This window comes from Ciconia boyciana, chromosome 3, assembly GCF_034638445.1.
Source record: "Ciconia boyciana chromosome 3, ASM3463844v1, whole genome shotgun sequence".
Lineage (NCBI taxonomy): Eukaryota > Metazoa > Chordata > Aves > Ciconiiformes > Ciconiidae > Ciconia > Ciconia boyciana.
Genome location: NC_132936.1, coordinates 50,052,159 through 50,067,289, shown reverse-complemented (window position 1 = coordinate 50,067,289; position 15,131 = coordinate 50,052,159). Strand labels below are relative to the sequence as shown.

Sequence of the window (15,131 nt, the reverse complement as noted above, 5' to 3'; positions counted from 1 at the left end):
TGTAGATGGATGAATTTGTGAATGGATGGAATGGACTCTGAGCTGACCATGACCACTTGGGAAAAATTCTTGGGCTGTCATAGATAGTTCCATGAAAATGTCAGCCTGGTTCTTGGTAGCAGCCAAACCAGCACATCAAATGTCAGAAATTATTAAGAAGGAAATAGAGAACAAAACAGAAAACACCATTACATTAGCAGTCTAGGGGTTTATACAGTAGCATTGAATATTAAATATAGTTCCTGTCCCCTCAGCTCAAAGCGGGCTCTGAAATACGGTTCAGAGGAGGGCAGTAGGAACAATAAAGGGTATGGAGCAAAGGTCAGAAACAATTGAGTGTGCCCAGATCAATCGGCTTGGAAAAGGGACAATTTAGCAGGGATATAATAGAGGTTTATGGAATCATTTGTGGCATGCAGTAGCATGGAGAGAGTGAATAGGGATTGGTTAGTCAACATTTTTTCTGTTACAAGAATAAGGGGATATCAAATGAAGGCAGTGGGAGTCGAGTCCAAAGCAAACAAAAGAAGGTGATGGCTCATACCAGAAGAAGTAGATTTGTAGAACCCCTTACCAATGGATGTTGGTGGTGCAAAAAAACTTACTGTGGGTTTAAAGGGAAGCTGTACAAGGTCAAGGAGGAGGGAAGCATTGAGGATTATTAACCAACTACTTCATGGAAAAGAAGTCTTCCTAAGCTAAAAATGGTCAGAGGTTGTAAGAATATTTGAGGGAAATATTACATGTGCTTGCGCTGTCGTTACTCTTGTAGGCATCTCCTGTGACTACTCCTGAGGACAGCTAAGTGGAATCTTGTTCTGAATCAGAATGGCCACTCTTATGTTCTTATGGGGGAGAATATGTTAGGATGGCACAGTGGTGTGTCTCAAACCTATGATTTCTATGAAATGCAACTTTTTTGTGTGGTTTTTTTCAGTAGTTACTTTCAGGTCTGTACAGGCCTAGGATAATTCAATCTCTTCACTTGAGTTGAATTGCAAGAGTGAATTTGATCCTTATCAACTATGATGGAAGCTATTCTGAATTTTTTTCAGAATGTTTTCCTCACAGTTTGGATAGGGCAACCTATATATCAGAGGTCTTAGATGAGAATAGTAGTGATTAATCCATTTGTGTGCTAGCGGCAAATTTTTCCAGTTCCTTCAGTTTTCATGGCTTTGCAGGGTCTAGTTTTCATTGACTCCTATATTGAAGTGGTATTTGCTTTATTTCAGGATGCATTGCTTGCATCTCAATTTCTGTTGACTTCTTTGGTACTGTTTCTCGCTTAAAATCTCACTTTAAGTTCTCTACCTGTGTGCGTCTTCAGTCTCCACCTCTTCCCCCCAAACTCAGGGAAGCAGAATAATTATTACTCAAATCGTAATTCAGATGTTGGGCATAAGTGATGTTACTGAACATAGTTACTGAGTATGCATGCCTAATCTCAGATCTGTGAACTACTTGAGAAGTCCACAGAGACTGGAAAAGTGCTGCGAATCCCAAATGATAGCAGATGTAGTTGCTTGCACGGTCTTTTAGAAAATAAACCCTCTTCTTTCAGTGTTTGGTGAAGACAGTTCTTTTAACTACTTTCCCAATTTCACCTCTCTCTTGCTGGGATTTGGCTAGTGTGTAGTAAATAATAAAAAGCTGTGTGGCAAAATAACAAACACTTTTTTGATTCCTTGTGCTGGTTCATTCTTCATCTTGTTTGGTTCCAATTTCCTAGGTTATGCATTCAGTGAAGACGGTGAATACTTTGCGTATGGCCTCAGTTCTAGTGGCTCTGATTGGGTTACTATCAAGTTTATGAAAGTAGAAGGTCCTGAGGATCTTCCAGATACACTGGAGAGAGTTAAATTCAGTTGCATGGCATGGACCCATGATGGAAAAGGCATGTTCTATAACTGCTACCCAAATCAAGATGGGAAAAGTGATGGTAAGTATGGCTGTACGAATTGCATGCTATATGGAAGCAAAATGACCTTTTCAGTAAACTGGTGCAACAAATAATTAGCTCTACTAGTTTATACTGAAATAACTAGCTATACTAGTTTATACAATTAGATATCAGATTATGTCTTGTATGACCAAAGCCTACACTCAGTTAGTGTGAGTATCCTCTTGTCTGCCTGTCCCTGTCTTTCCCTTAAAAGTCTACTGCTCCTTTTCTTTTTCTCTGCAATGATTTACTTAGCTTTCATACAGGGTGTTACTGGCTGGAATTTGATGTCTGGTGACAGCTTACTTAGATCTCTTCCCCTTATGCGTTTGTGTGGGCATAGGTGAACTGGCTTGGGAGGTTGACCTGATGAATAGCAATCTGGGGCATAAGGTTTTTGTTATTCAACCAGATTAATTCATCTGTGGTTCACAGCACAGCAACATAAAATGTTTATGCTAGCAAAACTCAAGGAGCAGCACACAAAGTGGAATAAATTGCTGAGGAGCGTCAATAGGGAAGGAATTTAGCAGCTCTTATAATAAGGCAATGCTACTGAAAAGTTTCTTCTGGAGCTGTGCTCTTTGTTAAACCTTGGAGAGAGCCTGAATTTTGCCTCTGTGTTTGCTTTTGCAGCCTATCATTTTGCCAAACTCACAAGTTAGATACCCACCTTGTATTTTTTACTTTTAAACATGTTTGTAGTTCAGAAGCTGGTGTGTTGGAAAACGTTGCAAGAACAAAATTAAAAAAATAAAAATCAAGTAGCACCTCATGCAGTGCTTTAAAATACTTATTTTTTTATTTTCAGCAAATGGAAGTATGAAGGTTTCTAGGAATGTTAAATATCAATAAATCTCCCCTTAGTTGCACAGGGTGAAATGGGAGCAAAAACATCATTAGAGGGTGGCAGGGATTGTTATTTTTCTTTGCTTGCTTAGTACTTCTAGAAAGCAAAGCTTGAAATGATAAATCTTCACATTTGAAGAATGTATTATGAGCAATAAAAGGAAAGAGTAACTGTTTGAACGGGTTTGCAGTGTGGTTTGAAAATTTTTTTTGTTTTGGAGGGGGGGTGTTTGTTTGGAGGGGAATGGTTGTAGACTGGAACCATTCGTAGTTCTCTCTGCTGAATTACTCTTCGCTTTTATATGCAAAGGGATACGTAAGTTTCTAAGGGTTTTATTTGGTTGTTGATGGATTTCTTTGAGAACTAATTGATTTAAATATCTGCAATTCACTAGGCACTGAGACCTCCACTAATCTGCACCAAAAGCTGCATTATCATGTATTAGGAACTAACCAGTCAGAAGATATCCTATGTGCTGAATTTCCCGATGAACCAAAATGGATGGGTGGAGCTGAGGTATGATAAACACCATGAAACTTGTCATCATTATGTTCAATTTTTCAGATTCTAACAACTGGTAGTAGGTATAAAGTGGAAAACATTTTGTTAAAAGAGTGCTTTTTATTAGTGTTGCAGAGTTGACCATTGAACTAAGAATCAATGATTAAGAATTGTTGAAAATAAGACTGTCTAGTTTGCTTTAAATCAGTCCTCAAGCCTGTAATGACACAATCACATTGAGGACATTCTGCCTGATGTACATTCCAGGACAGAGAAGCATCGTTTGATGGACAATGTGTCACTGTTTTTGTTTCTTCTTAGTCAGTGTTGAGCCCCAGCCTTCACTTCCTGTGCAAAAAGCTTATTTCAATAATCAGCATGTCTGGATATTCCCTGCCATGTATTTATTTTGTTTATATCTATTTTCGTGATGTCTTTCCTGGAAATGAAATATGCCTATTCTACTTACTTGAAGAATGGAGACATACAGGTTAAAATCTGTTAAAAGTCTCCAACCCTGCACACAGTATTAAGTTTCCCTACAACAAGTTTTATCAGCACAAATGTGGTGTGGACTGTGTTACTGGACATGGAACAAGTGACTGCTAGAATTGATTTCTTAAGCTTGTTTTGTTGAACTACCACTATATTGTGCAAAGTCCCAGTGAACCAAAATGATGGGTAACTATGCTCTGTTCTTCCTTACATGAATGATTCAAAAGACGCTAAGTTTTGTAATTAATGTGTGTTTTATTTTTTATATTAGATTTAACAGTGCTTTATTGAGTGCACTAAGCGCTGTTGGAATGTAGTGGTGGTTATTCTGTGTATCAGGGAACTGACATTTTTCCAGTGGATAAAAACCTGTTGTAATTCTTTGTACTCTCCTAGCTACTATGTTTTATCAGTACATTTTGTTTCTATACAGGGTCTCTCTTGATCTGACACTTTTGATAAATATGAAATGTTGTTACCCTGATTTGGGGTATTCGGTTCCTAGAACTACTTTTCCCTGAGAATACCTCTTTTTAAAAATGCGATCATCAGTCTGTGCTCACTTTTCAACACATCAACCCATGAAAATGTTGGGGGTTTCTTTTCTGTGGGCTGCCAGAAAAGAAAGGTTCTTTCAAAGAATTTGAACAGTGGGATTAAAAATGGGACAGTGAGTGAGAATGTGAAAGGCTCCCCAGCAAAGTGGCCACACTGAGTTTTCTCTGTACAAATCAGACTTATCTGTAGGTTCTGTGAATAAACAGAACCTTTTTTTACATAATCTCATCTATTCATGAAACATACCTTTAACAACTGACCTGAATATAGGTGTAAATTTGCAAATAGGGCTTTGGAATTTTTTTACTGTTCAAAAAGTAGTCAGTTCTGTTGAGTTTAACTGGCAATAAAATGGAATTTGGAAATCATTATCCTTATTTTTCCCTAGTTCCGTAAATAAATGGGCTTTCTGTTGGTGACAGATGTCTTGTAGTGATGTATCCACTGATTCACGAGTGATGCATATTATTATTATTGCTTTGCAGTGTCGTGAGCTAAACTACCCATGTTGTTGTGAAGGCAAATTAATTTTCTGTGGGGGAGGGCTGTTGCAGTCTGATTCATTAGACTATACAGCTTTTTAGGGTAGTGAAAGTTTGCAGTCTCAGATGGTATTAAATCCCATGGAAACGATATTTTCTGTATTGGGTATAGAGGTACATTTGTCTTATAGGTAGCAAAGTCGTCTTTGAGGTAGTAGCACACTAACAGAGCTTTTTCTTATCTAAGTTGAAGAAGCAGGGCTGGAGCATTTCAAGATCAGAAATACAGAACTGAATATGAGGAGGACCATGGAAGAGAATTCATAGTACAGTGCTTGTAGTGAGTAGCAAAGCGTTTGCCTGGCCAGGGTGCAGAGAAGCAGCCATCCTGCATCCCCTGGCTCTTCTATTGTGAAAGAAAAGCTTGAGGCAGCCTTAAATGCAAGAGTAGTATCTTTTTTTTCTGATACCAAATGTCTCAGGTAATTTTTGTGATTAATGAGACTATATAGCCTTTATATTAAATGATCAAAAGGTCTTTGGGGTGGGAAGAAGGAACTGGTAGTAATAACTCTTGCTGCAGAATAGGAAAATAATAGAATGTAGTGCAGCTACCGGTTTGGAAGCCACTGGAATTGAAACAGCCCCATAAGTACTGGTAAAGTGGGGAGGGCGGTGAATAGAGAAACACCTCACTACTGTGGGTTCTTGTTTAATAATTCTGTGTTGCTGCTTATGACTATTTTCTTGCCCTCTAGGAGGCATAAACTTCCACAGATGTTGGTATTTAAGAAGAAATGCTATTTTAAGGAGGAGTGGTAAAGCAGAGATCCACCTTGGTAAATAATCATAAGCTTATCTAAGTGAAAGTACTTTAAAACAGCTGATATTCTGGGGTTGTGCTGTGAGCTCCAGCTGTAAAATGTGGCTCTGTCATCCTGATACTAATGAGAAATGGTCTTTAATGGTCAGGAAGAAACATTTCTGCAATTAAAAAAACCCAAAACAATGCAATTGCAAAATGTGTTTTCATCCTTGTGCAATAGGTCAAAAATCTTCTTTTCAGGCCATTCAAACAAGTTTTCTGGTCAATTTTTTTGAAGTATGTGTTTGAGAAAGTGGAAGACCACAAAGTAATGGTGGGAAAATTAAAATATCTTTAATAAAAATCAAATTATGTGGCTTATTGGAACTGTCCTGAATATTCTTTCTTGGTACTAATACACTGCTCCAGATTTTAAAATACAGCTTTGCACAGCTCAGCATTTTATGAAAGTCTGCTTTCATGCCTTCCTCTCAGATTAATAAACAAATTTTTTTATTTTACAGGGCCTTGCTGGGCCAACTAGGTAGAGACATTTGGGTTCTCTTATGTTTTACACAAGCTCCAGTAAAGACAGTTGGACTATGATGTGGGTGGTCTAGTCTCAACTACCAAATCTTTCTTGTATAAGTGTCAGCAGAACTTGAACTTCCATACTCAGGTTTAGAGCAGAATTTGCAGGTCTTGCAACCGTTGGGTCCAGGGAGAGAAATACCTTACTTGCAAGTGAAAGGCACCTGGCAAGGAGATCCTTCAGAGACTGCAAAAGTAAAAATGTTGCCATGATACTGAAAAAAAAAAAAAAGAGTAATCTCAGGTGCACTGTAGGGAGTCAGTGTGGTGTGTCTTTTCAATGGAGAAAAACTCGGTCACTGATCAGGACAAAAGAGGGTTGTGTAAAATTTTGTCAGCTTAATATATTTACAAGACAATGTGCAAGAAAATAGCTTCACTTTTTTTTTCCTCATTACACATTCCGCACCAGCCCCAAGTATGCTTGATTTAAACAAAATCTGTGGTGCTGAAAATGGTGTTGGCATAGAAATATAGATGCATTTCCAACTCCTCACTTGAATGGATTGCTTGTGAGGAAAAAAAATCTGTTGTTAGTCAGATATATAAGTTTTGAAAAAATCATTGAGTAGAATCATAGAATGGTTTGGGTTGGAAGGGACCTTTGAAGGTCATCTAGTCCAACACCCCTGCAATGAGCAGGGACATCTTCAACCAGATCAGGTTGCTCAGAGCCCCATCCAGCCTGACCTTGAATGTTTCCAGGGATGGGGCATCTACCACCTCTCTGGGCAACCTGTTCCAGTGTTTCACCACCCTCACTGTAAATAACTTCTTCCTTATATCTAGTCTAAATCTACCCTCTTTTAGTTTAAAACCATTACACCTTGTCCTATCGCAAGAGGCCTTGCTAAAAAGTTTGTCCCTGTCTTTCTTACAGGCCCCCTTTAAGTATTGAAAGGCTGCAGTAAGGTCTCCCTGAAGCCTTCTCTTCTGCAGGCTGAATAACCCCAACTCTCTCAGCCTTTCCTCACAGGAGAGGTGTTCCATCCCTCTGATCATTTTTGTGGCCCTCCTCTGGACCCGCTCCAACAGGTCCATGTCTTTCCTGTCCTGAAGGCTCCAGAGCTGGATGCAGTACTCCAGGTGGGGTCTCACCAGGGCAGAGTAGAGGGGCAGAATCACCTCCCTTGACCTGCTGGCTACGCTTCTTCTCATGCAGCCCAGGATATGGTTGGCCCTCTGGGCTGCGAGCACACATTATTGGCTCATGTCCAGCTTTTCATCCACCAGTACCCCCAAGTCCTTCCCCACAGGGCTGCTCTCAATCCCTTTATCCCCCAGTCTGTATTGATACAGGGGGTTGCCCAGACCCAGGTGCAGGACCCTGCACTTGGCCTTGTTGGACCTCATGAGGTTCACACGGGCCCGCTTCTCGAGCTTGTCCAGGTCCCTCTGGATGGCATCCCTTTCCTCAGGGGTGTCAACCACACCACTCAGCTTGGTGCCATCTGCAAACTTGCTGAGGGTGCACTCGATCCCACTGTCTATGTCATTGATGAAGATACTAAACAGTAGTGGTCCCACTACAGACCCCTGAGGGACACCACTTGTCACTGATCTCCATCTAGACATTGAACCGTTGACCACTACCCTCTGGATGGGACCATCCAACCAATTCCTCATCCACTGAACAGTCCACCCATCCAATCCATCTCTCTCCAATTTAGAGAGAAGGATGTTGTGGGGGACTGTGTGAAAGGCCTTACAGAAGTCTAGATAGACGACATCTGTAGCTCTTCCCTTGTCCACTGATGAAGTCACTCCCTCACAGAAGGTCATTTAGGTTGGTCAGGCAGGACTTGCCCTTAGTGAAGCCATGCTGGTTGTCTTGAATCGCCTCCCTGTCTTCCATGATCCTTAGCATAGTTTCTAGGAGGATCTGTTCCATGATCTTCCCAGGCACAGGGGTGAGGCCGACAGGTTGGTAGTTCCCAGGGTCCTCCTTTCTACCCTTTTTAAAAATAGGTGCCACGTTTCCTTTTTTCCAGTCACTAGGGACTTCACCTGACTGCCATGACTTTACCAATATCATGGAGAGTGGCTTGGCAACTACAGCAGCCAGTTCTTTCAGGACTCTGGGATGCATCTTGTCAGGTCCCATAGACTTATGTATGTTCAGGTTCCTCAGGTGGTCACAAACCTGATCTTCTCTTACAGTGGGAGGGACTTTGCTCCACCAGTCCACATCTTGTGGTCCATCCACTTGAGAGGGGTGGGAAGAGAGGTTGCCAGTGAAGACTGAAGCAAAGAAGTTGTTGAGTACCTCAGCCTTCTCCTCGTCTGTTGTTACTAGTTTGCCAGCCTTGCTCATCGGGGGGGGTACCCTTTCTTTGACCTTCCTTTTCTGGCTGACGTACCCGTAGAAGCTGCCCTTATTATTCTTTGCATCCCTTGCCAAGTTCAGCTCCATCTGCGCCTTGGTCTTCCTGGCCCCCATCCGTACACAACCGGGCAGTGTCCCTATACTCTTCCCAGGATGCCTATCCCTGCTTCTACTGCCTGTGCATTTCCTTCTTGCCCTTTAGTTTGACCAGCAGGTCTCGACTCAGCCATGCAGGTCTCTTGTCTTCCTTAAAAAAAAAAAAAAAAAAAAAGCTATCAAATCTTTTCATTAGTCTAGAAAAAGAATATGTATTTCTGGTACAGATTCTAGGATGGTGGGGGAGTTGAGAAGAGCAGGGATGGAGTTTATTTGGATAACATCCCAGTAGAGGGCAGTCTGGTATGAAGATTTTTAAAAACTTGGCAATGTCATAGCTCGTCTCAGAAAAGAGGAGCTTCCCATGCTTCCATGCTATTTAAGTGGCATGTTCTTGCTTCCTGTCCAGACGCATAGAGCATATCTCTCTTTCACAGCCAGACTGTTATTCTCAAAGTTAAACAATAAGTTATATAAGAGCCTTTCACAGTTGGTAGTGTTAAAAGTCCCTACAGTACTGGCAGGAAATAAAACAGGAGAGAATGGAGGGGGTGGGGGGAACCCTCTCATCCCAATTCTGCCAGCAGTAAAACAAGTACAATTTTTCATGTTGTTGTCGTCTAACAAATGCAGTGCACAGTCCCTGAATTGACAATAATTTTTTTTTTTTTTAATGTTTAGAGCTGTCAGTTAACATCAGTGCTTCTCAACCAGGGAGGTGATCTTGCGAATGAAATTCAGAGCACAGAGCAGTAAGCTGTGCCAGATGTGTGCTGGCTATGGTGTGTTTTCACTGCAGGAACGTGGAAGTGCAGCATCCACAGAGGAAGAGTGAGCACCATGAAGGGGAAGGGCTCAAAACATTGTCAGTTTGCTCAAGTGAGACTCACTGCTGGACTAAACAGGGACGTGGGAATTTTTCTAAAGCCTTATACTACCTTTGTCAAGGCTGAATCTGGAATAGAAGCCTACTATGAATATCTTTTTTTCAGCCCTGCCAATATGTCTGGAGAATTTTGCCATTAAGAAACAGGCAGACGATCTTTCTGGCTGCACATGGGGCTATGGTAGATGGTAATCTGTTACATAACCGAGTTCCTGATGCTTTGGTGCTTTCATTGCACTCAGAAGCAAGCTGAAAGACACAGGAAAAATCATGTGTGATGTTTGTCTGCCACCTCAGAAGGCTACTGATTTTACTTTGTGCTAGATTTAAGAAAGAGAATGCATGTAAATATGCACGTACATATTGCTGTGTTGTTCTTCTGAACAAGGCTGTCTCATGTCCTGTTATAATTGAAACAGGCATAAGCACAAAGAATGAAAATCAAAGAATAAAAACCTGCCTGGAATAAGAAAATTTAATTAATGCCCAAAGCTATTTTTCTAACCTGAGGAATGGATGGAGAGAGCACATCAGCATGTTGTTTACATGTAATCAGTCTGTGTCCTGCATAGGGTATGTAGGTCAGGCCTGCTCCTCACAATGTAGTAAGTGGTTTCTGTTGGACCTGATCCTGAAATTATGCATTCCTGTGATCAACCATCATTAGGTCTTCGAAATCTAGTTGATTAAACGAGTATGATGCAAATGGAAAACAAAACAAAGCATTTGTAGTGTTAGAGTACCAGCTTCAGAGGCCTTGGATTGTGCAGACAGTCCCAAGAGGTTGCTTAGTGAAGGGGAGTTCTTGCCCCAGTCCTCATCTTCTCATAAGACTGCTAAAACCTAAAATGTGATACAAGCTATATGCAAGCATCACTGAGTTTCTAGCACCACTGCAAAGATAATGTCAGAACATAGCGGTATGTTCCTTTCATTACAACCTGCCGCCTCCCCCACCAAAAAAAAAAAACCCCAAAAAAACAACCTTCAAGATTGTTTGTTCTAGGAAAGGAAACACCTTTGCTTTTTCTAATAGTTAATAAAAGCGGAATTTGAAAGGCTGGGACACTACAGTGTGGGTTCTTGACTTTGTCAACGTGCAAGCAGAACTTTGTGGCACAGGAGCACGTGCACATCTATGACATTAGAACATTTGAGGCTGTTCAGACAGCCTAATTGCTCTCACCTTTTACTGACCAAGTATTTTGGCAGTTTCTATAGGAATTTTTACTTTTTTCTCTGTAGAAGGCTTGTGTTTTGTGGTTTTTGTGTTCAGTATTTTACTTTACTCATCTGATACGAAGCTTTAAAATATTGATGTATAATGCAAGGCAGGTAATTTCTGCATCAATCTGAAATGTCTCTTCCATGTAGATTCTTGTTGGTCAAATCATGTTCAAGTTCAGTGGTGTTATGCAAAAATCTTTGTGCGGCATGTACCTAAAGTTTAGGAAGTAACCGCTGTCATCAGTCTGTTTTATTGTCATGGCTGGGTACATTCCTAAATGAATATTTAAAAAAAAATAAATTCTATTCAGTCACTCTGGGTAGTTTTAAACTGTTGTATACATAGCATATAGTGAAAATTGTAGGATCTTTAAAATGCAGCTTATTGATCCTGTGAGTTTTTAATTCCTAGTTAATTAATGCCATGCATCACATGGTTGCATCTTTGTTGCCTTCCATCTTGCCTTCTCTGGGTGGTTTGATCTTCCCCTGACTGGGTACATGGAGTCCAGTTATTAATTTGACCATTTGGCTCTATTTGAAAGCTTTGATTCTGTCTGTGATTTTGTGAGCTTTCATTTTTTTGTATTTGATTCATTTGCTCTGTTTCATTGGAAATGCATTAGATAGCAATGACAATTGCCTTGTTCCATATGCAAAGGACACTAGTGTATGAAGAGCAGTAGTTTGTAAAATAATTGCAGATGCAGATCAGCTTGTAAGTTATAATAGTGTTAATGTCTGCAGTTAAAGGAGAATTTGGTTTATCTTTTCCTCAACACAAGCATATTATCTAATAACTGAATTTTACTTATTTAATTTTTTAATATCTTGTTATGCAGAAAAAATTGTACAGTGATTAAGTTTTTTCCAATTTGATAATAAAAAGGGCAAAGGTCATAAAACTTTTAATTGGTTAGCTTAAAAAGGAATGCTGTGTGTATATAGTTGCCTTATAATAATACTCTGCACTCAAAGGGCCCTTGTTTTTGAACTAAAAATAGAGAGCTCTTCCTTATCCTGAATCTTGCAGTGGTGACTACCCAGGTAGTATTCAAGGATCTAGCATTAATATTCACTGGGGTTGCTGTCATGCACTTTTACTTGGAAGCAAAGCACTTTAATGTCTCTCCTATTGACATTTTAGTTGAGGAGTAATACGTGAAGCCAGGAAGTCTGAAAACTCGACAGTCTTCTGTTCATTCTTTTTTTGTTTAATTATGTATGAATTTTTGGTCTGAAATGTGCTGCTAGTAGGCAAAATATTTAACTTCACTTTTGCTGTGGATCCTCATAGGTGGTTACTGCTATTATAAATGCAGAACTTGCAACCCTTTGGGGTTCCTTATATGGCTTGTATGATGAATTAACTGTATTTTGTAATGAAAGAAAAAATTAAGTAGTTGGAAAGCTCCTTTTAGTAATTAGGCTTTAAATAGTTTTTCTTCTTTTGATATCCATTGATTTATTGAAGTTACAGGTAAACCATTTCATCTCTTAATGTTTTTCTAAGCAGTGATTACTTTTCATCAAAATGGAGAGAACAGGTAACATTGAAACAAAATTGCAAGTAAAAACAAAAAATACCCCACTGTAAACCAAAACTTCTCTATAAAGATTTTACTTCGAAGGGTTTGATCCTTGAAAAACTAAATAGAATAGTACTTGTGAGCACAGCTATTGTAATGATACTTCTGATGTTTGTATGGTGTAAAGATGGTCACAGCAAATATTTCAGAAATAACAGATCTAATAAATTCAAAATTGCCAGGCAACTGAATGGCAGCAATTAAACTACAAACTATATACCAACATCAGCTCTTTGAAATAATCCTTCCTTTACTAGTGCTGAGTTGGGGATTAGTGCTGTGTTACGCCAATAAAATAATTGTTATGCTGAAGGTTTTTAAAAGCTCCAGTCGAAAGGCTACAGGATTTCTTCTGTCGTATTTTGACAGGACCTAAATGTCATTTTAAGATGTTCAATTGCTTTATAACCTCCTTACCTTTTACCAGTGGGTGTTGTTTGAAATGATAGAAAGTCTTTTAATGAGAGAAATGTGCACTGACTAGCATTCCAAGTATCTCAGAAATTCTTGAGATGTGTTTCCTTTTCAGCGTGGATGTGGGAAACCAGTTCTGACATTACAACTGTCTCCCTTATGCTGAACCATGAATGCATTCTAAGATTTGAGTGAAGTGCTGGTATGAAATTTCAGTTGATAAGTTTGTGGGCCAAGAGCAAGCATTGTAGTTCAGCTCATGAAGATGATGTAGCAGTGTAAGAATAACCCAAATGATAGCTGGGAAATCCTATTGTCTTTGGCCATTCTGAAACTCGGACTCTTGTCTGTTTACAATATAGAAGAGTCAGTGGCATTCAGGCAGTGATTACATAGTCGCCAGTACTGCCATCTGAGCTGCCTTAAGCAATCTCTGCCCCTGTTATTCATGTTTCCAGCTGCTTGGTGCAATGTGTTAGCTCAGCCATTTGTGCAACTGCACAGTGAACTGACTGAGATACTAATCTAGCAGAGGGACTTTTTCTTTTATTCTTTTTCTTTTTTGTTGTGTTTTTTTCTTTTTTTTCCCTCCAGGATTCTTCTTTGTTTTGTTCTCTTTTTTCCTGGATTCTTCTTTTTTTTCTTTTCCTTATTTTTACTTTTTGTTGGATTTTTTTTTTTAACATACTATTTTTTCAGTTGGATCAGCTCCCCAGTCTGGTTTACCACACAAATGGTAAATGCTTGTATTGGCGTGACTAGGGGAATGAACTTGCATGGATCAAGCAATCATAGCAGTAGGAAGAGCTAGAGGTGGAGACCGCATAAGTTGGTATTGCTGCCAATATTTGCTCATCAAACTGTAACTTTGCAATATGGATGTCTAAATCTGCAGTATAATACTAAACATTTTAGCATGCTGCAGTGAACAGTGTCTTGTCCTGTTTCTGTCAAACTCCTTTGGGTATAGAACTCACTGATGTAAGAACAGCTTTAGTGATAGAGACAGACCTAATTGGCATCCCACCAGCAATGTGCTTTGGGAATTCCTGCTTCAAATTAAACATAAACTGCTATCAACTCTTCAGTAGTCCAGCTGGGAATGTGGAAGGAAAAACTCATTAGATGTACTCAGATGTGCTGTCATCAGAGGTTCCGAATTGCCCTTGCAACAACATTATCAGAAATTTGCAAATAAGTTTTCTTTCTTGGGTAAAGTGAGCAGTCTTCTGTTAACCATTAACTCACAGCATCAAATAACAAATTTGTGTGGGTTCTGACTGTGACTGAATTAATTTTGTGTGTCATACTCTTGAGTTTAACTGAAATTTATATTTGTGTATACCACTTGCAATTATTTAACATGTTTTATGAGTTGGTGAGGAAAAGAAGGAAACTTGGTGCTTTTACAAGTATGAACAGTTGTTTAAGCAGCATATTGCAGTCACTAGTTTAACTAAAACTGATACCTGCACTTAATGTTTGTCTAAAAACACTGAAGATGCTTCTTTCAAAAAAGGTCACCTAATCTTGGTTTCCATTTCTGGATATACTCCCGCCTTGGAAAGAGCAGGCAGAATGTCTCAATTTTGCACGCTGCCCTGTTGAAGCTATCTTAGCTGTTTCATATAATGGGGGATTTTTTTGGTGTAGTGGGAGCCCTAGGTGTTCTTTTCTATTTGCCTTGTGAGCTTTCAGCTGTATGGACTTTTTTTAGTGGTATAATTAGTTGTTGACAAAATGCTTGTAAAAAATACAACTTGGAAACACTCATTTGGGGATTTTTTGTTTTTTCAGGAGTGTTTGGTCATTGAGGGGTTTTTTTTGTTAGCTTTCATATACTGAGATTTGGCTCTGTATTCCACTTAGTTCCCTTCTTGTGTCTTCAAAACTGTGGATCTGTTTGAATAGCAGTATAGTTAAGGACTAATTCTTCTGAAATTTATTTTGCATAACTACTTCTACAGATATTTTGCACAATTTATGTTATGAATATTAACCAAAGTAAATCTAAGAAGTAATTATAATATATGAATAAGAATTTTTTGAACATGTGTTTAGGGCCAAATGGAAAGTTTGCAGAACTCAGATTCATATTTTGTGACTAGAGATTTAAATTTCCATGAGAAATTGTCATATAAGAATGTGGACAGGAAGCAGCCTTCTGTATCAGCTGTTAATAAAACATCTGAATCTGATAATTTTGGAATATGCTCAAAACAGCTCAGTCAGGAGAGGGAAACTTTAAGTTGATGACTTCCTGTTACTTCCTGCCTTTCCTTGATGGACTTGCACTTTCAAAAGCTTTGCCAGGAAACAGGGCCTGTTTGCAAAGCCTGAGCAGAAAGAAGGATTCATTGATGACT

The 15,131-nt window shown here is 39.3% G+C and overlaps 1 protein-coding gene across 1 annotated transcript in view; it reads left to right on the top strand.

The window, feature by feature from the left end:
* The window catches only part of PREP (prolyl endopeptidase), a 110,555-nt gene that overhangs the window by 13,277 nt on the left and 82,147 nt on the right, over window positions 1-15,131 (top strand). The window contains exons 5-6 of the mRNA XM_072855588.1: window positions 1,733-1,942; window positions 3,190-3,311. Coding sequence (XP_072711689.1) covers window positions 1,733-1,942; window positions 3,190-3,311 — 332 coding nt within the window. The remainder of the gene's footprint in view (window positions 1-1,732; window positions 1,943-3,189; window positions 3,312-15,131) is intronic.